We start from the raw sequence: 25,260 nt of genomic DNA on the forward strand, positions 1-25,260 counted from the left end.
ACCGCACGACATAGCAGGAATGATCTTCTGCGTCCGTGGGCAGGAATGGCAGCGTAAGATCTCACAAAATGAGGATTGATGGGTTTTCTGGTTGTATGGTAGGATTCTTGATTTCTCTCTAGCTAAAAGGGGGTTCAATATATTTGTACTATCGTACTATCAGACGGTTATCGCGTAACTGTCTACATAACATGATTTGCAAGGAAGTAACTGGTGATTTGAAATGAATGCTAGACATACCAGGCCAGGCCCTAAGCGAGGGGCTAGGCGAGGGCCCTGGAAAGGACTCGATGGATGAGGAACCGGACAGTTGTGAATTCGCTTTAAGACTAGCGCCCCCCAGGCTCGTAATCTATTCCGAACTGCGTTGTACGATTAAGCATCTCTTGCGCTTCTGCGAGAGAAATATTGGGTAAAGGAAGAGATCCGGACTAATGTTTGTGAGAGGCGTTGTTGCGTGCTTAAGAGCGCTTACTAAAGAGGGTAGCTATATTGAGGGTTGCGGACGGCAATATCAAAGTGGGAATAGCTTCGAAGTTGGCGGCGATAATGAAGGTACCACGGTACAGGCGTAAGTACCACGGTACAGGCCTAAGTACTATTACCCCTCGAGGGTGACTCCAAAGTTTAGTTTCCACTTTAAACCCCCTGGTTACCCTACCCTCGAGGGGCTTACCCTCGAGGGGTAATACTTACGCCTGGGACGTAGTAATTGTTGCCCCTTGAGGGTGCCTCAAAAGTTTAGTTTCCACTATAAACCCTCTGTTTACCCTACCCTCAGGGGGTAATACTTACTTACGCCTAGGACGTCGTAGTAGTACTACTATCGTAGTACCTTCTTCGACATGTGAAAGCCTATCTTTTTTTTCTTAAAGAAGAAATTTATGCTAGCTTCTTCCAGGAGTCTGACAAAAGCCTGGACCATGGAGAAAGAGGGCCAGTTTGACAAGGGGAACGCAACCAACAGGAGAGCTGAGTAAGATCTTACAATAAATGGAGTAATAGAGGAGATCTCTCCACCCCCGAATCCATTACTAAACCACCACCAAGATGACTCCGCTTCTCTCCCCGTGGTTCAGACTTCTGGTAAAACCGAGTGATCGTCGAGTCTTAAAGGATGAAAGGAGGCCCACCTAAGCGAGCCGACGATTATATACTACGTACTACGTAGCTGACGGAGGCTTAACCCCTTTATACAAAGCTTATTGAAAGACCCTAATTGATGGCGAGATGATAAACATATTAATTTAGTCAAAAAGGAGATGCCGCTCTTCTTAACTCAGATTTACTTTTTGCTTGAAATTGACGAGGACAAGTTCTATATATGTTCATGCCCATGCCTTACATCGGCGAGCGAAAAGGGAAAGAGAAGGAGGATTTCACTTATCCCCCTTATCCCCGCTTTATCACCTATATGCGTCTGGATATCCTACTACAACCTCCGTACGTAGTTATAGCATCTACGGAGTTGTAACTTGTGTCCGCGGTAGCGTGAAACCATTAATTTATGTGTAGTTTGGCAGGGATTAGCTCTCCTGGATCGGCGCAAGGCTATTGCTTCCCTGAATTTCTATTCCGTTCCAAGGTATCATGGATCTAAGTTGTATAGCAGGACTGTGGGTGGGTTGCGAAATATCAATAGGTGAACAGGAGGAAGATGTTTTACCTATAACCAGCGTTCCTCGGGCTTCTGGCGTGGCCTTACTATTCTGAGTCGCCTTGGCTTGGAGGTCTCCGTTCCCGTGGACTCGGAGCCGAGGAAGAATAGGGGGGGAAGGGGGGGTAATTTCACTCCTGAGAACCACCCATCCGTCTTGGAGCTGCAAAATCGCAAGATGGAAGAGATAGGATCTTGCACTAATTCATGTCTTTTTCCCTTTCGTAGTTTCAGCCTCATCTGTGCAAATAGCTTTGTAATTTTCAATTTTTTTTTCATTAATTAAGATCTTGGAGCTTATACCCTCCGAAAAGTCACAGGCCGGACTCGTTCGAGAGCCACAATAGACGTCAGAGTAGGGTAATCATTATCATTATGTTCGTTACCACATCGTGTCGGCGGGCTGTATCTAACAATACCCGCTATCCCATGAATGCATCTTCATGCATAAGAGGAGTAGATGTGGGGGCCCTCCGGGCACTTTTGATTAGGGTCGTGAGAGTGTACGCTGACTTCCTGCGTCTGTATGATCCCTTTACCTAGATCCAAGCTCCGCAGGTATATCGCATCTTCGCTGTCCCAGCCAGGCCCGCTAGCTTCAATCGAGTTGTGGGTTCCAGCAGACGGGAGGTCGTGTAGACGGATGTGAGGGCCCTTATGAGGGCCAGATCGCGCCGAGCTTATGGTCTTGCTGCTGCCGCTATGCTTGTATCTCTTGGCCGAGGAACCGTAAGTTGAGTTGCCGTGCCTTTTTGTTATGAGAGACTTGAGGGCTGGCAGGCTGCCGACAATAACCGCTGGTATGGAAGTTAGCAGATATCCCATGTATGCAAAGGTGAGATTCCTACCAACGCCCGCCTCCAGTACTGACCACATCGTCACACTGATGTTATGGCGTGTATCGCTACTATGGGAATGTAAGTACATATTCTCTAAGTGTTTCGAAGATAAGGATTTCAGGGGGGTAGATTGCACTGACGTCGAAATAGAATTTAGAACATATATCATTCGAACGATGGCCACAGCTATGATGAAGCCGACTAGAGAGAAAATGCCTCCCACTCCTAGTTTTTGGCTGGTTGAGATCCTGAGCTGGAACAGCAGACGAATTGGCAGCATTGCGATAAAGATGTCCGATAAAATATCGATCGTAGTTGCTACCCAAATGGCCCTCCGGGCACCTACGACACCACACAGATCTAGAGAAATGTTAGTAGGTTCTCAGAAGATAAGGCACATGAGACCCACCTTGCGTATTCAGAGTAAATCGTCTCCAGAGAGGAAGGCAAACCATGACATTTGTAAGCACGGAAGCGATATAAGTAGCGATGGTGAAAGCCACCACAGCCCACCACCATTTCATGTAGCCGTCGGTCCCCGTGAAGAGTCTGCGGTAGAACATCAAAAAGGATCCCTTGATGCTCCAAAGTGTGGTCCAGAACAACATCATGAAGTAGAACTGCATGATGAGTTGGTCTATTATGCCGTCCGTAATTTGTTTCGTCTCGGTGTATTTAGGTCCCAGCGATCCGCCTTCGCTGAAAGTTATGAGCATGTATATTTTTTCGCACATCAGTTCGGCCAGGACCACCATGACCGTGAAGGATATAAGACCGAAAATCGCAAAGGCATCGTCCCAAAGGAGGCGCTTCATCTGAAAGTAGCGGACGGCGAGTCGAAGGACTGTGATAAAGACAGCGACCGTATATAGGGTCCAGAGCATAGTCTACAATCGGAATTAGCGATATGGTGGTCTTCGTAAAGGCGCGGCAACAAACACGGTAATTTTTCTCAGTGAGATTCTCTATGCCCGACGCCATTTTCAATGATAGAGCTGTTCTGGCTTGGGCGGCGGACGGCAGGCTGAAATCGAAATGTCAGGAGGGAGCTGCGTATTGGAACAGGAATCGCTGCTGTAAAAGAACGTGTCACAGACTGGATGAACCGGGCTTAAGGGCTTGACAGCTTGAGATGTACTACGTAGATGTGCCTCGTCCTATGTACAAACCCGTCCTTGTCGCGCATTGACAGGTTAATGACTCAGACTCAATCGCTGGCTTAAGGTCTCCGGGGTCTTTGCTACCTACTCCTTGGACGCAGTATAAAGTCTAAACATTCTGGCCGGGGTCCATCGTACATTCTTATTTTTTTATGCTATGTCTGTGCGGGATGTTTCATTCCTCCGTACATCGAATCTACTTCGGACTTTTTCCTTGATCGCAAGAGCGGGCGCCAAACGTTGCCGATCTTTAGTCTTCGAGCGACCTTCCATTCATCAAGCGACCCACAAGATCGGGTATCAAACGTCGACGATCTTGGTCTGCATCGTATGCTAATGTTCGCCTAATGTTTATACTGCATGCATGAAGAGAAATTTAAGCGAGGCGGGCAGTCCCACCAGGTCGCTCGGTAAGTGAAAAGCTGTTTTTCAACAGTATACTCCGCAGTTGAAAGGCCTCATCAACCAACTTCATCATAGCTAGTATTGTATGGGAAATTTATCGGTCGAAATCCTTGCAGTTTTACACCTTCGGCCTTTACACAATTCCACTCCCTGAATAACCATACCGCGCGGCCATAGTACCACGATTGGAAGTATGGCAAAAACCGATCCGTACTAACTCTAGGGTTCTACCTTTCAATCACAAAAGGGGATAGTAGAAGTACGTAGTACGTAGACACACAAACATACACATGTTCGAGGGGGCTCGGGGCATTAAGCCTCTACCACAAACTATCCTCCCACCTCCTATCTTTGATGATAGCACTAGGCTTGATAAGGTTTTGGATATTGGTAATCAAGCATACGGAACGGATATACTACGTACTAGAGGTTTTGACGCCGGGAGTCTCGGGACCAACGAACCAATAGAGGTTTTTACATAGCAGAAACTTGCAGGCCGCTTCGAAGTGAAATTTGCAGGTTTCGACCCTTATGAGATAGGTGCTCCGAAACGTTAACACGAGCGAGCTACAACTACGTAGTAACTCCACTGTGAATCTAGGAAGCTAGATCCAAAATAGCCAAAACCTGCCAGTGCTCTGCAGGACCTGCAAACCACTAGCAGATTGATATCCCTTTTTCAAAGACGTTAGGTAGATCACTTGCTGGCCGTGCTCTGATGGAAACAATGAAGATTTCTAGAAAGATACAGGGTTTCCTCACGAAGTATATCAAGAGATTATCCAACTCAGACTCCTGGAGCCAGCTTACAAGGGCAAGAGCTTTTCTCTTTCGTTAGGGGTCTATCTTCTTCTCCATTTTATTTCCAAAGTGATCCCACCAAATCTCGTATAGGGTATAGAAGCTCTTGGTTCTCAAAATGAACGGGGCTCTTCCGAGTCAATGACATAGGGCCTAAAAAGTATAACAGCTTTCAGCTTATTTCAGCTTACTCAGAGCTTTCAGAGCCCCCCTCTTTCGTGATAGTATTGCGCCAAGTCACCCGCAAAAGACCTGCAGAACTTACGTACATCATTTCATACAGCATTATCCACATTATCCCAGCAGCTGGAACTCCGACGCGTGCCCACAGACACGAGTACTCTAGTTTCCACGTGAGTTTATGCTTTTTACAAGCTATGACAGACCATACTACCAGCTTTGCACACTCCGTACATCGCAGTTCCAGTTGAGAGAATAGTCTTCGTAGAATTTTCATTTTTTGCAGACGCTATTGCCGATAAATCCTTACAAGAGTCTAGGAACGAAAAATTTGGTTCGAGCTATGTACTACGTACAACTAGCAGTAGGTGGCATCCTCCGATTAGCAACTTCGGAGTAAGAGCCGAGGGCCTCTACAAACATGGTGGTAGTACAGGGTTTTCAAACCTTCCTTGAAACGGCTTCCAGCCTTGGCAAGTTTACGAAATACGGACGGAATGCGCCAAGGGCTTAGCCGGGGCGCGGGTGAGAAAGGAAGGTACAAGAGAATTTTCCACGGGACTTTCAGAGATTCTCGATACTCTGATACTAGTATGTATCCAGTATCCATGGGCTAGAAGGAAATCGAACGTCTGGTTCTTTCCCGCAACCAAATCTTGATTCAACCCTGGGGAAAAACACGGAATAAAACAACACAGCTGGAGAGAAGGCCGTAACATCGCGCGTCCCCACGTGGGCATTACGCACACCGACTTTTAAAAAGTAGAACATCGACATGCAAACCAATCCGACTCGACGCATCTTGGAAGAAAAAAAAAGTCTTAAAATGATGTATTTCAGCACAATCACAATCCTACATTCGTAAATATCAATTACGCAACCTCAGTCTCTATCAACGCCAACGCGCTAGTGCCGCTCGGTTCTACTGCTATTTTCTCTTAACATCACTTGGAAAAAAGTGTGCTGTGATGAATAGCACAGACAGCATACATAGCGCCTGGGCTGAGTAGTAGAAGAATACTAGTCTAGGCTGGATACGATGTCAATCACATTAGAAATCGTATAAGCATATCGATTTGCAAGTCGGCAGTGATTGAAAGTCGACAAAGCGCACTCATATAAGCGTGCGACCAAGACTATCCGACAGCCTACCTTGTGCGGTTGTGAACAAGTTACTACGTACGTGAGATCCGGCTGATGGTACTACGTAGATGGTATTATACGGGTACATTTAAAGTTGTAAGATATAAATAGCGGATAGAAACACTATTCCGAATCCCGATCACTGAACTTTTAGCGAATCTCGCTAATCCCTACTACTTCTGTCGTTGAATCGAGGTTGAGAGACTATCGGTATCATCTGACGTGTGAACGCGAGGAAAACCAATCAGGGGTATCCATACCTCCGCTCCGTAGAATTCGAGTCTCGAATCTCCATGTTTCCGGAGCTCCGCTGTCAGATTGCTTGGTAACTTTTTGTTTATCGTCCCGACATGGGTCAACGCGGAGTTCGGATTTGTGGAGTATGCCGCACTGTAGTACGAGAGAGACAAAAGCATCAAAACAAAAGATAGGATCTGACTGACGACTGGAGTCGTGGTCTGCAATGGATGGATTCTCGAACTGTTCGTATACGGGACTGGATTAACGATACTGTATGCTTCCAAACCGTCTCTCAATACCGGAGGAAATTCCCTGCATTTATAACTTTGAGGCTTTCCCCCTACTTACTCCTCTCATTTAATAAATTCCCGTCAGCGTGGCCAAGGTGGGCACGAGCCGCGGGAAAACGTTGCGGACAGCAAACGTCTATCCGTGCCACCCTTGGGAATCCGATTTGCAAAACGTCGGTAGTGTTTCAAAGTTCGTGTAGCGCACCTTCGTATGGCTCGTATGGATGGAGGAGCGTGCCATATTCGCGCACGTGGCTTCAAGAGGTCTGTTTACTGTACAGTACAGCTGATACCGAGTCCAAGGGTTATTCTACAACGAGTAGTACTCGGCGAAGGGGAATCAGCACCCAATTTTTTTTAAAGCTGGGTTTCGTCATTAGGTGGCTTGGAACCAAGCTGCTATTGGTTTTAACAGCAACATTCAATCCCAGAGTCTCTACTTACAGTTTCGGCCTTCCTCTACGGAGTAGACTCCGCCACCCCTATCAGGTCCCAGGAATCGTATCAAGGCAGTTTCTTTTCACCGTCTTCAGTCCAATTGAGAATTTGCAGAATAAATGAATGCTGCTAGCTTACTCACTTGCGATATGTATATTGAAATCGGTTTGCAACTTTAGTAGGTCCTAACCTGCCCTTTACCATAGCGGGGGGCCTCGATACCCTGATTATACGTACTGTACTACCTACTAGTAATTATCTCCCTTTTTGAAAGACCAAAGTAGTAGTATACAGCTGGCCAGTGAGCTGAATCATAAAAGAATACTACGCTGGAAAGACGAAAAGCGTAATTCTATCAGGGGCCTAACAAAAGGTTATACGAAAAAACCTGTAAAGACTTCCGAATTTACGGATAAGGGCAGCTTTTAACGGTTTTCCGCGACCCAAGTGATCGGCCTTTCGGTGTACAATGGAATCGATAAAAGTTTTCAGCCATTCATAAAAACTGCCGCTTTACGATTTGCGGAGCTTAACTGGGTGTGCCTTTTACTTAGAGAGAGGGATAGTAGTAGCAGTTCGTACAAGTGAAGGAAGACGATGAGAGCGATGTATCTTGGAACGTAGATATGTACTGTAGTAGTAGTACGGATTATACGGAATACGAGGCTGATCACGCCACTTCGCTGGAGACATTTCATGCTTTTCACTTTAGGCTTTCAAGACCTCTTAGTGGCCTGAGAGTACCCTGCCTCCGTCCGATAAGTAGAGATAACTCGTGCGGAGGGCATACGGAATCCATTCCCATGCATTACCGTAGTCCTTTTGAACGTAGGACCAAGATGGCAACGCTCAGAATAGTTACTTGGCTAGGTGTAAAATTGACTCGATATCTGAGATGATTTTCGATCTCTCCCCCGCCCAGCAGTCGCGTCACCTGGATTCCAAGTTTCGTTACGTACTTCGGAATATATCGACCGCCTAAGGCTACATTTGGGTATAAGCGCAATGAGGGAGTGCACAGAGGCTGCGGTATCAGTTCCTTTACCCCCATACTTACCGGTCACGAATTCCTTCGTAAAGACACGCGTTCGAGAAGCTTTGCAACGAGATATTACGGAGTGGTTATACGGTATACGATAATCACGGTCACGGCCACCAGCACATTCTTGCTCAGGCAAGCACGAGATTATACAGTCAGAGTTTGGAGCTATTCGCAACTAGCTTTTTTGTAGCGCGTCTAATCACAGAGGGGACGCGCAGTACGCGTTCCAATAGGGATGATTATTGACTGCTGTCATCAGTACTAGTACGTATACCGTGCTATTGCATATGTTCCTTCTTCCTTTCAGCTATAATATCCTAGCAAGTATAGCTTAATCATATTATTCATTTAGCATCTCCGCTGTCAACGCACAGCCATTCTCTTGCAGAAAATAGGATACATCAGAAGTAGGAGAAGAAGATGATCATGAGTCTAAGAAGCGAAGAAAATCTATACACTTTTTAATGCTATTAAGAAGTGTGACGTAGTTAATGTAAATGCATCCTTCTACGAACTTTCTATTCCCCTTCTAATACGTAGTAGATAAGCACCCGCGAATTAACCTCTTGTAAAGCTGCCTAGCTATAGTTAATCTATATTGCAAAACCAATAAATCTCCTTCCAGAAAACCAATGCTTAAAACTATAACTACTTAAGCTATCGTATTAAAGCTCATCCTAGGTATCAATTCGTCTCCAAAGTCTTTTTAGCTATCGTCCTTATCTAAAACAACTACTTCCGATCAATATAAGCGCGATCTAACCTTATCTTCAAATATCCTTTCGAATTGATTATCCTTTTTTCGCAACTAGCTCTTCAATTAGCTAAGCGGTAATCTTATTTCGCGAGCATCGTATCATACTAAGATACTTAATTACTACGTCCCAGGCGTAAGTATTACCCCTCGAGGTTAGGGTAACGAGGGGGTTAAAAGCGGAAACTCAACTTTTGAGGCACTACTTAGGCCTGTACCGTGGTATAAAGCGGATGTAAGCTGTCGTGCGGTATAGGGTTATAATACTAGAAACTGTATCGTGCATTGCAGGTCTTGTTGGATCGCCGGTAGCGAGCGTTCTCATTACTAGCGTGCAGCGCACGTAGCTTCTCGCAATTGCAAAACTGGCGGTAAAAATGATATCTGATTTTTGTCTACCCCCTAAGGTTTAACAAAGTCGATTCCTTCTATACGATTAGAAGGAATCACGGGACTAGCTATACAATAGTATTTACAAAGAAGCTGAGAGCCTTTGAGGTTATGCTACGCTAAGCGAGGCATGCTCATCTGTAACCGAGCTAGCCCTAACTAAGCTGGATCGATATTGATGTACCGATACAGCTGAACGATTGATCTCAAAGGCAAGTATCGGTACAGCAATATCAAGCTGAGGCAGTTAATAGTTGGAGGTGATGTAACAGGTTCGGGTATCTTAGGCACGGATAAGCATACTTCGCTTAGCGTGGCACGCCTTTCAGGAAACCCTCAACTTCGATAGAGAACCTATTATATACGTAGCTAATACACGTAATTCCTTTTAATCGTATCAGGGCAGACCAAGTTCTCTGTAGTATCACCAACGGGCTAACTACTCGATTTTTAACAATAGTCAGTGCGCTGACTTTTTTACCTGCGGGCTTTCGGTAACAGTGACAGTCAGAGCAAGCAAGTGTCCTGTGACGACCTTAAGCGATTACCAGAAGGCTCACGGGAACGCGAAGGATCATATAATCGTCGGCTCGCTTAGGTGGGCCTCCTTTCAGCCTTTCAGTTTTAGTCGGTATAAGCGACTGCGGATCGAAAGCGAGTGCGGATTTTTCGAAATGTATTAGAAATTTTTATATACTATAGCAAATACTATTATAACTGTCGGACTACTGGCACGGTGTGGTGCACCGGACACGTAAGGGGTATGGCACGTAGGGAAGCACGTGCCGCCGTAGCTCTTGCCCCCTTAAGGAGCAGCCCACTTTGTATAGAGTAGAAGAATCATTAACAAATACAACCACAACACGACTGATTAATCACTTACCCCCTTCTTTTACCAGGGCAAAGGACCAAGTTATTTGTAGTGTCACCAACGGGCTAATTACTTAATTTATAAAAATCTTTATATATTTGAGTAAATTATAAAATAAATAATAATAAGAACTGAATAAATATCAAAATAGTTAACGCAAGTAATGATTTATCTAATAATCTATTATAAAAAAAAATCTTCTTTAAACACTTCTTTTTATAAAAGAGAACTTAGACCTTTTTACGAATTACTTATATTTTAATGATCTAATATAAGAGGAGGACCCTTTTAAATTCCCTTTTTTATTAAGAAAACCTCAAACGCTTTTGCGAATTACTTATATTTAATAATTTTATATAAAAGGGGGACCCCCTTAAACCCCCCTTTTTATTAAGGAAACCTCATACCCTTTTGCAAATTACGTATATTTAATAATTTAATATAAAGAAGGGACCCCTTTAAACCCCCCTTTTTACTAAAGAAACCTTAGACCCTTTTGCAAATTACTTATATTTAATAACTTAATATAAAAAGAGGACCCCCTTAAACCCTCCTTTTTATTAAAGAAACTTTACACCCTTTTTCAAATTACGTATATTTAATAATTTAATATAAAAGAAGGAACCTTTTAAACCCTCCTTTTTATTAAGGAAATCTCAGACCCTTTTGCGAATTACTTAATTATTATTATTATTATTATTATTATTAAAGAGCGCTAAAGACTTATAAACAATGTTTACGAGTAAATAAAGAAGAACGAGAAAAGTAAGAAAATATAAAAGAATATAAAAAGGAAAAGAAAAAAGTAGCTTAACGTACGTAAAAATAAATTAAAAGACTTAGCGTATCGTTATAAATTATTTACTTTTTATATTCGTTTTTTTTTAAAAGTATACGTTTATTTTAAGAAAAGAAGCTTTTATACTTCTTAGATTATTACTTTTAAACTACTAAGGTTTTTTTATTCTTTTATTAGATAACTTATTAATAATATTAGTATATATATATTAAGTTTTAATTTTTCGATAAGCTCGATTTTTTTTCGGTTTTATTATATATTGCGATTTTCGATATACGCTTTTATTAGCTTTAATAATAGCTTAATTAAAAAAAAAGTGGACCGTGCACTTTTATAAAAATGACGCGTCTTTATAAGAAAAAAGGGTTTATATACGCGTATCTATATAACGCGTCGACGCGTCGAAGCGCCGCGATACGTATAAGCTCGATTTTTTTTGGTTTTATTGCATATCGCAATTTTCTTTATACGGCTTTATTAGCTTTAATAATAGCTTAATTAAAAAAAGTGTCGGTATCTCTATATCGACCTTAGCTAGCTAGTAGTAGTAGTTAAGGAAGCTCACCCGTGAACCATGGTTCACGGGCTACTGGGCATGCTTCGCTTAACATGTCAGCAGTCAAGGGACCTTTAACTTGACAAGTAAGCTTATTAGTTAGCTAATGCACGTGATTCCTTTTAATCTTATAAAAGGAATCAGCTCCTTTAAGTTTTAAGGAGCAGACAGAATTCAAATACTTTATCAGCCGAGTGTTTTGCAATTGCAAGTACTTTAACGAACGCTACGACTTTACGAATATATATTCTTAATCGCTTAAAAGCAATCTAATATTAATCAGTGGTTGATTTACTATCAAGTGATCAATTATAAAGAAGCTAAGACTTTATAGCGAAGATACCTTTCATTACGATACCTTTCTTTTATAACGAAAAAGCGATTCCGTATTAAGTCGCTTGCTTATATTATCGAGTTCTTTATTCTTACGGAAAAGTGATTCCGAACCAAGTCACTTTTAAAACAACAACTTTAAAGCTGTAGAGCCGCGCTTGCTACATATAGCAAACTTAATTAACAAGATCGATCTACGTACGAGCAGACAACAATTATAGCCGATCGAGCAACTAAACTTTTAAGTAAGGAGTCTAGCCGACAAAAAGCAATAAAGTATTATACCTTTCGAGTTTCATTATCACTTACGGAACCTTTAGCTATTCAGCTAAAAGGACCATTATACTTAAGACTCTTAAGCTTCTCGAAAGGACTAGACAACGAAATGTCGAGCATCTTATTTAATTTAAACGAGTTATTATACGCAAAGCTCGATAATAAGATTACGGCTCGAGCAATAGTGAAAGACTTTTTAAATGCGAAGTGCAAAAAGCTAAAGGATTACGACTTGTAAAGCTTATTTCGGCACGCTTTCTTACGCTAAGATTAAACGAGCTTTACGATAACGAAGGATAATATAAGACGAAGCTTTAAGTTTACTATTTTTATTAACTTTAAAGAACACTTGCTATTTAAAGAAGTATAATGCTTTTTAAAGCAAAAGGGTTACGCTAATAAAATGGTTAAGCTCTTAAACGATAAGCAATAACACTAATAGACCTTTAAAGAAATAAAAGAGCAATAAGCAATACTTTTAAGCTTCGAATCAAAGTAGACCGCCGAAAACTTTACGAACGACGAAGATATTACACTTTAACCACTTTTACTTTTATCTCCGCGAAGCTTAAAAAAGAAAGAAAAAGAGATTTTAAATAAGAAAAAAAAAAAGAAGATGTCTAAAAGTTACAAAAAGAGTTTTTAAAAGAGAAAAGAGATATAAAACGAAATATAAAAGTTATAGCAAAGCAAATAACGGAATTACGGACTTACGTTATATAATTTAACGAAAGACTACGACGAAGTACTTCAGCGTACTTATTTTTAATTCAACAATCGCTACGCAATACGCTAATCATACAACAAAAGCTAAAATCACTTTAGCGGCCCTTAAACCTTTTTCTTAAAAGCTACACTTAGTTTTTTAAAAAGCTTAAGCTTAATAGCAATAACAATAAAAGTCTTGAGATTATTATCGGACTAGATAACACTCGAAGCTACGAGAGCTACACGTTAAAAAAAGACTCGCTAAAACTTAAAAGCATTCCGAGCAAAATCAGCTTTTATTAAAAACAGCGTGCAGATTTCCGTGCTTAACCTTAGCAACTCAAAGAAAGGATCTAGCACTTTCGGACGTACCGATAAGCTCTTTAAATCTTTTAATAAACTACGTATCGATAAAAGAGATATTAAAAGTATAAGAATCGCTAAGACCGCGCTTAAAAGTACGGATATTATTAAGCTAAAGCTTTAGCCGGTGACTCGAATAGCTTTAGCGATCTTAACGATAACCGACGAAGAAAGAACGAAAGAGATTAATAAAGAGATCGAAGCTACGGGTACGGAGAAAGTAAAAATAGACTTTTTAAACTATTAAAAGGATTCGGAAACGGACTTTCTAAAGACTTCGGATCCGGAAATAAGCTTTTTAAAGACCTTAGAAAAGGACGACTTATTATAAGTAATTATATCGGTAACCTTTTACCGATCCGACTATTAGCTAAGCATAGCATACTTACGTATAGCATTTTAAGTGCTTTTAATAATGATAAAGACGATTTCCTTAAGCTAAAAGCAGCAGACCTTCACTTAAAAGCGAAAGAATTAGCTTTATTCGCGCGAAGCTTTTTTAAAGAGCTAAAGTATTCGAGACTTAACGATAACTTTAAAACTTAATTAAAGATTTTTGCTAATTAAGCAAGTCGATACAATTTAACTTTAAACGACTATTTAGCGGCGTTTTTTATTATGCTTACGAAAGAAGCTATTACCTTTTATTATAATCACGTTATTAAAGCTAAGCTTTCGACTTTTAAAGCGAACGCTATTGCAGTAAAAGACTACTTCGAAATTGATTACCGGCGGCAAGTAAAATACGACCGCTAAAAAGAAATTTCGCTAAATTTAATTAGAAAAGAGAATCTAAAGACCTCGCTTAACGAATGCTTTAAAAAGCTCGCTAAAGAGCTCAAAGGCATTTAAGGCTTTTTACGCTTAAGCTTAAAAGACGATAAAAGCTTTGCTAATAAGCTATATTTAGCTTATAAAAACGTGCTAAAGATTACGATTGCACGAATAAACTTTGCTTTTACTTTTACCGCCGTAATTGCCGATATCCGACGAGCAATTGCGTTTGCAATTAAGACCTTTCGACTCGCTAAAGCGAGTAAAGCTTACGCGAGCTTTAGCGAGCTACACGATCACACCTGCTCTTAGCACACTTTAAAAGCTGACTTCGATTTAAACGAAGAATACGAATGTTTTATTTAAGACCGCTAATACTTCGGAAGTAAAAAAGCTATTAAAGTTACGGAAAGTAAAAAAAAGTGTTTTGTTTGCAAGAAGCTAAGTTGCTAAAGTATTAATTATACTTTCGACGAAAAGAAGGCATCCGTCGTTAAGTTCTAGAGCTTTAAAAACGCAAAAAAAGTGACGAAGAGCAAATTCTTTTAATACGTAGCATCGATCGAAGGATTACTATTTGTATTTACGAAAGAATTCGATTAGTTTATCGTAAGCTTATTAAACGAGCTACTCGAATCGAGCAGCTACGCTAATATATCGAAAAGTTTTGTAATTACTTACGGCACTTTTAACGTTAACGAAGTATATAAACAAGTAGAGATTCAAACGGCATTCTACGCTTTTATTAGCTAAATCGAGACTTAAAACGTGCCCGCGAGCAAAGCAGAAACTTACATAACTTTTAAGTACTCGAAAAACGTATTTATAAGTTTTATAATTAATAACGGAGCAGCTAATTTTTTTACGGCTAGCTTGCTTTAGCTACGAGCACTTTGAAAAAAGTACTTCGAAGTTTAATTAAATACATTTCGAGCAAGAAAAAAGTCTGTTAAGTACGAGATCGACTTTGCTACTTTTATTAAAGCAGTTACTTTGGACACTCTTTTAAGTTAAATAAAGTTCTACGTCGTAGAAAGTGATATGCTTTTCTTATTCTTATTAGCTGATACAAATAAGCATAAGATGATCTTAAATAACTTACGAAACGTGCTAGTTTAAAAGAAAAAGGAAATACTAGTAATAAAGATGTTTAAGCACGTATAAATGCTATTAAGCAAAGAGCGCGCTGCTACTTATTATAGCACCGAAGGCGAGACCGTCTACTGCTATTTTACAGAAGAGCAATTAAAGACTATTTACAAGCGTTTTAACTACCTTTTAGCAAGTCGATTTGCTGCTGTTTTTGAGAAGGCCGAGCACGAATTCAAACGGGATTTGCTTTATAACATTTAAAAGTTTTGCTATTATTATTAAGTATTCGGACGCTCTTCGAAGAGGTTTAATATTAAGCTTAAAAATAATATTGATTTTAATAATACGGTATACGTAAACGTAATGCATTTTAACAGCAAGAACGTATTGCACGTTATTTGCGATTCTATTAACTTTTAAGCCGCTACTTTCTTTAAAAGCATATCCGCATAGTATTTATTTAAAAGATTTAGTCGATATTAAGTCAACACTTACGTCGGACCTTTTATAAACGTCGTGCACGATTTCGGAACTAATTTTAATTCGATAGCGTTCCGAAGCTACTTTAAAAGTATTAATAGCATTTTAAAGCAAATGCTTATAAAAGCTTATTATAGCGTCGGGCTAGTAAAACGTTATTACGTTTTTGTACGACGCGCTTTTAAGATCGTTATAAAAGAGCTTCTTAAGGCTTTAAAAGAGGATCGGCTTTAAATAGCTATTAAAGCTATCAACGATATAGCTAGACTTAATAGCTTGGTTCTTATACTTTTCGTTTTTAAGACTTTATTAAGGCTGACGGAATAAGATCGACTTGCCGCGTCTATTTAAAAGCGTATTGCTGCTATTAATAAAGCTATAAAAGAAGTACGAAAATGCTACGCCGCAAAGCAAGTTAAGGACGCGCTTAAAAAGAAGAATAAGCTAATTATAAAGCACACTTTAGACCTTTTTATTAGTTTACGAGTACTCGTGTAACGAGAAAACCAAGAATGAAAAGGCTTTTTTTAGCTGCTTAGCAAGCAAAGGTATACGTGCATAATAGTATGTTCGAAGTCTACGGAATTCAGATTAACTTTAATAAAACCTTATTACTTTGAAGTTAAAAAGCTGTTAAAAGAGTTGCAAGTACTTAAGGTAAAAGTAGAAAAAGATTAAAGCGAAAGCGAAAAAGAGCTGGAACTACGAAATTCGTATAAACCTTAATATTCGCTTAATTTACCGAGGTCGCTTAATCTAAAAAGCTCGTTAAGATTAGCAAACAGCCTTCTTAACTTTTAACTTGCTAATCTTTAGAGATCAATAATATTAATAATTTAAATACTTTATTAAAAATACGATCTTAGTATCTCGATTATGCTCGACGAAGAAAAAGATGATTCGTATGCTTTGTTTATTAAAGACTTGTTGTGCGGAACAGGCATGGTTCCACCCAAGCTATATGTGACATGTCATGTGACCTCGCTTAGTAGCGCCCTTGGCACACTGGAGCTCCTAGGTATATGTATATAGATCTTGACGAGCTTCTTAGATAGAATACCAAGCTTCATTCAATCTATAGAATCTCCTTCTGATCTTAGTGCTGATAAGCACTATAATTAAGAGCCACATTCGCACTCACGAGCTATTCAGTTAGTTTCTAACAACCTTCGAATTAATCGAGAGCGGATTTTGCAAATCACTTTAACGTTACCTCGCTATAATTTTTATTTTGCAATCTATTCTTTTCAATTATATTTATTTTTTACAATTAACACCTATCATCCTTAAGAACTTCAACTAATTTTTAAAAGCTCTAGTCACAAAATCAATTGCTATAATAATGGACGACAAAGTAAAAGAGGTTCTTTTGATTAACAAAACGAACCTTATAAGTCGTAGCGACTTTTTAAGATGGATTACGAACTATAAATACCTTATCAAGCGCTTTAGTATAAAACAATACGCAGCTTTTCGTATTAGCGTAAAAGAACCTGCTCTTTCTATCGAGCAGATTAGATTAAAAACGAAGTCCGCTATAAAGATAATAACGGAGCTTAATAACGAATAGTTTTAAAATTAAAACCGTTAACGAAAAGCTTAAAATGAATAGCATTTAAAAGCTCTTGCAAACAATCTTAATAAACCTTTACGATTACGCGAAGCTAAATTCGAAGACGTCCGAAAAGTGTATAACAATAATATAAAAGAATATAACTTCGCTATAACTAATTAAAAAATCTTAAGTAATAAGAGCAATCAAATTATAAACTAAATCAAATAAACGGTTAAAAGCTTTATTCTCGAGGAAGCGATCTTGACGGCTATAAAAAAAGATAATACTTTTATTTAATTTTTAATAGAAAAGCTTTAAGAAATATACCGTCTATTTAACTCGAGCTTTAAGCTATCGATAATACGAGATTATAACAAATCCTTGTAAGTAGCTAAAGAAAAGAGCGTCTTTTTAGCGGTTTAAATTAAGAAACACCGAGCTATTTATAAGTTAGCGAAAATAAACGAGCTTTACGAAACGACGAATATACTCGCGATAAAAGCATTCTTAAAAGCTATTAACGAAAAATAATTATTAATTTAAGCGTCGCTAAAGCTCGTAAAGATCATTCGAAACGACGAGCTATTATTGCTTTAAAAGCGAACCTTTTACGACTACTTTAATTAATACGAAAGTTAAGTTAACGAAAAGACTAGCAATCCGAACTTTAACTTCTTTAGCGTATTCGCTACTTTCGGAAATCAAACGACTCGTAGCACTTTCGAAAGCGATAAAGCTAACGATATTGCTTTTAAGCAGTCTAGTAAACGCTTCGATAGCTTTAAAAGACTTGCTAAAGGTTTTAAATGCTCGTGCTTTAAAAAGAAAACATATTATTAAGATGTAATCAAGTGCAAGATCTTTCGCTATTACTTTAATAGTTTTAACGAAAGTAGATTCGCAAAGCCGAACCGAAATAATATCGTCGCTATAAAAAAAAGGCTTTAAAAGCTTAAATTTAAAGCGCTTCGAAAAGAGATTACGAAAAAAAGTTAAGCATAAATTCAAGTCGATAAGATCGTTTTAAGAAGCAAAGAAAAGCAATCGAATAATAACGATAAATCAAAATACTTTAAAAAAGTATTAATAGCTATTATCGATTTTAAGCTCTTTAGCACGCTCGATAATCTTGTTCTTAACGGTCTTTATAACACGGCTAATAATAAGCATTAGCTATTTAATAATACTCTTTTCGATAATTGCGGCGCTACTTATTTTATTAACGATAAGAATCTTTTAATACTAAAATTAATTCAGCGCTTTCGCTTAACCGACTTCATCGAAGCAAAAACGAATAATCTTTTAATCGTCGAGCGAAAGACTAAAGTCTTTAAAAGAGCTTTAAACGGATTAAATAAAGTTAAAACAAAAGATTTAATATTAAATAACGTCGCTATCGTTAAAAGATTTAATATTAATATTATTTCAAAAGCTCTTTTAAGTAAGGCTAGCGTATAATACTCGAAATATAACGCAACTCTTTGCTACGAAAAGGTTAAAGAAAGCGTCGTTTTAAAAAAGTTAAAAAAGAAGTTTAACTTTACGTTTTTTAAATACAAGCTATTCAATTATTTTCTGCTTTAATTAATTCATAGCTCTTTTTATCTTATAATGTTTTTTATAATTTAAAAGCGCTTGCAAATACGCTATAAATTTTAAAAAAGCAATATCTTTCGAGCTTTAAAAGAAAATTTATCGATACTTTAGCATTTACGAACAAATCATCTAAGCAAAAAAGCGCTCGAAGCGCTAGCTTATAACGCTAAAAAAGTGAGACTTAAAAGAATTATTAAGATTGAATATAAAGTATATGCTATTACGCACGCTTAACAAGTCATATTTCGCCGCACGTTAAATAATAAAGCAGCTAAGCTATTTTATAAGATCGCTTGAAATCTATTCGACTTTTTTAACGGTTTCGACGAAAGTAAATAATTATTAATAATTAAAAATAAATATAATAAAAAGCTATTCGGCTTTATATTAAAAGATAAATTGCAATTGACGGTTATAAAAGTGCTAAAAGAATTTAAAACATAAACGAAACGTAAATACGGTTTTTTAATAGTTGTTATACGCTATAATAACGATTCTTCGATAATCGCAATCAACGTTATCGATTCTATCGAATATTAAAGATAAGCGAAAAAGGTTAAAATCGAATTAAAGCTTTTATTATCTTTTAATTACGAACTTAATAAAAGAGTTAAAAAGGCTAAAAGAAAGGTAATAAAACGGTTTATTAAAATAAAAATAAAAGCAAGGCTTTTAAAAAAGCTTTAGCTTAAGACTATACTAGCCGCTATCTATTTTTATAATATAATACCGAAAGCGAAGAGCTTTATAAAAAGTCCGAATAAAATGCTATAGCTTTAGTTTAAGCAATATTTTAAATAATACGATCCGGCGATTCTTATACGGATCGATATCGACTTAAGATTAAATTATAACGGTTTGATTACGTATAGCGCTCGTGCGTATTTAATAATTAAAGATCGAAAAGCTCTTCGCAATAAAAGAGCTTTTAAAGTTAAATCGAAAAGATATATAAGCTACTTAATTAAATATATAACTTTTAATATATACAAAGTCTATGTTCTTATGCTTTATAAAGTGATTATCATACGCAACGTAACGTTCGATAAGACTTAATTCTATTTTAAAAACAAAGAAAAATCGATCGGCTAATCGATTAGCGAGATTAAAAGCATCGTTATTAAATTAAAAGATATTAAAGACTTTAATTAAATAAAAGACGCTTTATTTAATATAAAGAACGTTGCAAAAGATCGCTTAAAAGAGACGAATGCAGCTGATATAAAAAGTAAGCAGCCGTTAAACTTTATAAAAGTTGACTTAAAAGGATTTAATTAAAGCTTAAAGAATGCGACTTTATTTAATTTAAGCGATACACAAACGTCAAGAGCTTTAACTTTAATTAAAGACCTTATAGATACGTTTATATTAAAAGCAATTGCTTTACGAAACGATCTAATAGACTTTAACGATTCGAACTATACCGTTAAACGTCTCGCTAGCTCTTTAGCTAAAAGCAAAGGCGAAAGTGCTTTAAGATTGCTAGAAGCAAAGAAAAGCATCGTAAGCGAGCAAAAACCTAGCTTTAATAAAAAAGCGCGCAAATCATACTTTTAAATTGTTATTTAAAGCCGAAGCTCGAAGAGCTAAGCTATAAGCCGACTAACGAGAGCTTTTACGTTAATAACCGACGGAGATTCAAATCGAACAATTAAAAAAAAGCTTTTAAATCTTTTTAATACAAGCATTAATAATAAAAAATTAAACTATAAATACTTTAAATAAAATTCCGACTTTAATAAAAAGCATTTACTTATTAATAGCCGCATTAAAAAACGCGCGAGAATATACGCAAGTATTAATAAGCTTCTTTTAAATAACTTTCGCGCCGATTCGAACTGCTATTCGCGCGTTTTAGATTTTATATCGACTTTTTAAGCTAATAACGAACCCGTGCGCGAAAATAATAAAGATTGCGAAATATTGCACGCTATTATAACAATTGCTATTTCGTTTAAGCTATTATTAAAATAGCTTAACTCGCAAGAACGAAAATATCTAAAACCTTTTACTTATTAAAAAGAGCTATAACGGCACTTATACGGCAAAGAGTTCATGGACGGAGCTCTTATAAAGCTAAGTAATTTAAAAAAAAAAAACTATTAAAAAGTGATTTTCGAAAGCGAAGCTAAATCAAAACTTATACTTTTTAAATAAGTGTTTATATATAAGATTAGCTCGTTCGAAGAAATCGTAAGATTTAAATCGAAAATTATTATTAAAAGTGACCTTTAAAACGAATTTATTATCTATTTAATTTACGCTACTACGCTAGCAATTAGATCTTTTAAGATTATAATAGCTATAATAATCGAATTTAACTTAAAAGTAAAATAGTTCGACGTCGTTAACGCTTTTATTAACGCTTTAAAATATATAGACAGCGTTTTAATTACGTGTTATCTTTTTAACGGTTTTAAGCAAAAGGGTATGCTCGTAAAAGTCGAGAAAGCTTTATATAGATTTAAAGATTCGCTAGCTTTATAATATTTCGATTTTATAAGCACACTCGATAAATTAAAGCTTATACTACTCGATAAAGAACTGTATATTTTCACGAATTTAAACAAAACGGTTTTTATAACGTTTTATATAAACGATATTCAAGTTATATATTATTACTTTAATCTTTTTAAAACGCAAGAGATCATTAACGGTTTTAATAAAGCGTATAAGATCGAAGCGATAAAAGATATTAAATGGTTTCTTAATATAAGAATCGTCCGCGATCGTTAACGAAGAACGCTAACGCTTATGCACGACGCTTATATTAAAAAAATAGCTAAGAAATTCGAATTTACGGACGGACGCTGCTTAGCAACTTTATTACCGTTTTATAACTTAGTCAAAAATAAAAAGATAGCTTTACGGAAGCAAGTAAAAGAGTACTAAAAGAAGGTTAGATCCGTGCTATATATAGCGATTATGTTACGCTTAAATATAACTTTTGCAGCCTTTTAACTCTTTTACTTTAGCATTAATCTAAGCGCGAAGCACTTTCGAGCTATAAATTAGTGTTTGCGATATTTATTTAGCTCGCGCTTTAAAAGTATTCAATATAGCTAGTTTAGCAAGTCGAAGCTAATAATAGCTTTTAACGCTTTTTACGCCGATAACGAAAAGATAAAGCGATCTTCTTAAAAGTATATTGTGTTTTTGTTCGAGAATACGATCTTTTAAAAAGCTTTAAAGCAAGATACAGTTATTATATCATCTATTAAAGCGGAGCTTCTTAGCATAGCCTTTATAATAAAAAAGATTATAGCGCTTTAACGATTTTTTAAAGAGCTGCACTTTCGATTTGCGGCGCTTTAAGTAATCTATTATAATAATCAATAAACTATCAAGCTTATAGCTAATAAGAAAAAGCGTATCTTTATCAAGCTTCGTTACGTCGATATTTACAATATATAACTGCGCTAAAAGCACTTTAAAAAAAGCTTTTAAGTTTAATATCTTTTTATTAATAAGATGCACGCTAACAGTCTTACAAAGAACTTAATTCGACAAAAGTTTAAGAGCTTTATTAAGCTTTTAAATTTACAAAACGCTCGCGCGTTCGTCGAAAAGCTTTAATAGTACGCATATGCTATTCACTTATTATATTTCATTTTTTTTCATTTGCACGTAATTTAAAAGAAAACATTTATTTAGCAATCTTAGCCGTCATTTTATTTTATTTTATACGCTTTTACCTTTCGCTTCTTATAATAAAAGATTAATTAAAGCTTTTAGCAATCTCTTCACCTTAGCTCGGTCCCGGAAGCCTACGACTTCCTCAAGGGTCTCCTTAACAATCCGGCCGATTTTCAGGCCTTTTTGACCACCACGGAGTTCTATTCTAAGCACTGCACCCGATAAGAGTGCTACTTTGGCCAACTGATACTGCTTCGGTAAGGAGAACGGGGTACGCTCCGCCTTATTTAAGCTGTAAAGGCTCGTCAGATCAACCGCGTTACGGGACTAAGACTCTAAGATAGCGTAGTGCGCTCTCGAAGGAATTCTCTTTAATACTAATGTATTATATTACGTTTTCTTTTAGAGTTTAAGCTTTTTGTATTCACCTTTTCCTTTTCTTTTGTACTCGGCTGACCCCGGTCCGGCCTTGATTCTTATCGCTACGCGACGTGAAGAGCTCGCCTTTAGCTAGCTACAGCAGTCTATACTTGCTTGACTCTCTCTTTTATAGTTTTCCTTCGATGAAAAGTTTCCTTTCTATGTGATCTATCCTATCTATAAAAGAAGGGCGCATGCGATAGTAGCCCTCGCTACAGCACTTTGAATTGCTTTCTAAGGCTTTCTTATATATAACTCCTTAGCTTAGCACGTCGCCGTACCCTATGGGAGGTCCCAGGGCGGCAGGCTTCGCCTGCTACCCGCCCGACGTTAATAAATACAACAACAACAACATTCACCTTAGCTCGGCGCTCCGCAAGAGTTATAGCAACGGCGAGCGCCGCCGCGAGAGCGGCAAGCGCAATAACTAGCGCAAAAGGAGCGACGATAATAAATGCGACGGGAGCGACGGGAGCTGCGGGAGCGACGGAAGCAATAAGGGCGGCTAGCGCAAGCGCAAGAGCTGCTATAGCAGCAGATTAAAGCCTTTGCATAAAGTCCGAGAAGAAGTTCTAATTAAAAGGAGCTGCTTGAATTAAATTATTTCGGAAGTCAAAGAGCTTGACTTACGAAAGGGTAATATGCTCGAAGCGCTCCGTATTACCGGATTACGGTTCGCTGCTATAAGATGTAGTGCTTACTAGCACTAAGATCAAGAAGAGATTCTGTAGATTGAATGAAGCTTAGTATATTCTATTTAAAAAGCTCGTCAAGATCTATATACATGTACTTAAGAGCTTTAGTGTGCTAAAAGCGCTATTAAGCGAGGTCATATAATATATCACATATAGCTTGGGTAGAACTATGCTTGTTTCGCACAACACACTTTTTAAGTTAGCAGCGTAACTATTAAGCTGCAAACAAATAAAAAAGAAAAAAAAATAAGTGATTAAGCTTTTTAAACTCGATATAAATAAAAAAGATTATTATCGCAGTTTAAATAAACAAATAGCGGTTATTATTATTAATTAAATATTAATTAAAAATGCAATTCTTTCTTAAGTCGGTCTTATTACGTAGCGGAAGTCTTTAGCGCCGTCTTTATCGCGTTGTTATATAAGTAAGAGCGCGTTCTTTTTTATTATAATAAACACTTAACTTTTATTTATTTATATAATGCTTTTTAAGCAAGTAACTTAGTCTAGTAAAATCGTTAAGCGCGGCCGAGGCCGTTTAAAAGTAAATGCTCTTAACAAATTAATATATTTATATTAACTATTAAAAGAATCTTTTCTTTGCTTTAGCTATTGCTGTTATTATAGCTGCGGCAATTGCGGCGGCTATACTACGCACTTTTACTTTCGAAGCTTCGCTTTTTCTTTTAAACTCTTTTATTAAGCGCTTGCTTATGTTAACGACCGTTAAAGCTTTAAAGTGTATTAAGTGTATTAATAATAAGATTATATCGAGGTTTAATAAAAACTATTACAATTGCGATACGAGCGTTATTCGCTATCTCCGGTGTGCTAAAAGTAGCTATAGCAATTGCACCGCTGCTTTTGCCGCTGCTAACACCGCTTTCGATAACTTCGTAAGCGCTAAAGATAATAATATTATACAAAGAGTTCGCCGAAATCTTCGAAATGCTATGCGATAATAGCTCGCTTTAAATGCTGCTTTTTTAAAAAGTGCTATTAGTAGTCCGAGCGGTCTAACGAATAAAAGTAAAGGTTTTAAAAGTAATCTCGATAGCTTTATAAGTTTTGCTTTTGCTTTTAAGACTTTCAATTTAAATATAGCTTTTATTAGATTAAATAGTCTTATAGCAGCGAACCGTAGTCCGGTGACGCGGAGCGCTTCGAGTATATTACTTTTTCGTAAGTTAAGCTCTTTGACTTACGAAATAATTTAATTTAAGCAGCTCTTTTTAATTAAAACTTTTTTTCGGACTTTATGCAAAAGCTTTAATCTGCTATTATAGCAGCCTTTGCGCTTGCGCTAGCCGTCCTTTTTGTTCTCGTCGCTTTCGCTGTTCTCGTCGCTCTCGCAGCTTTTATCGCTTCCGTCGCACTTATTATCGTCGCTCTTTTTGCGTTAATCGTTGCGCTTACCGCTTTCGCGGCGGCGCTCGCTGTTATTATAACTCTTACGGAGCGCCGAGCTAAAATAAAGAGATTGCTAAAAGCTTTAATCGATTTTTTATTATAAAAAGCGAAAAGTAAAAGCGTATAAGATAAGATAAAATAATAATTAAGATTGTTAAATAAATGTTTTTTTTTAAATCACGTGCAAATAAAAAAAGAAAAATGTAATAAGTGAATAGCATATGCGTGTTATTAAAGCTTTTCGATTAACGCGCGAGCGTCTTATAAATTTAAAAGCTTAATAAAGCTTTTAAACTTTTATCGAGTTAAGTTTTTTATAAGATTGTTAGCGTGCATCTTTTTAATAAAAAGATATTA

General features: G+C 37.4%; 1 protein-coding gene across 1 annotated transcript; it reads right to left on the bottom strand.

The window, feature by feature from the left end:
- Nucleotides 1–2,098: 2,098 nt before the first annotated feature.
- On the bottom strand, nt 2,099–3,477 carry L3040_000500 (uncharacterized protein; the record flags this gene model as incomplete). Its single annotated transcript, XM_066155177.1, has 5 exons — nt 2,099–2,454; nt 2,506–2,564; nt 2,637–2,856; nt 2,906–3,383; nt 3,436–3,477. 5 exons carry the CDS (start codon nt 3,475–3,477, stop codon nt 2,099–2,101), a joined length of 1,155 nt encoding a protein of 384 aa, XP_066013223.1.
- Nucleotides 3,478–25,260: the final 21,783 nt, after the last annotated feature.

The sequence above is a fragment of the Drepanopeziza brunnea genome (genome assembly GCF_022702325.1).
Source record: "Drepanopeziza brunnea f. sp. 'multigermtubi' strain 214-2 chromosome Unknown ctg1, whole genome shotgun sequence".
Classification (NCBI taxonomy): domain Eukaryota; kingdom Fungi; phylum Ascomycota; class Leotiomycetes; order Helotiales; family Drepanopezizaceae; genus Drepanopeziza; species Drepanopeziza brunnea.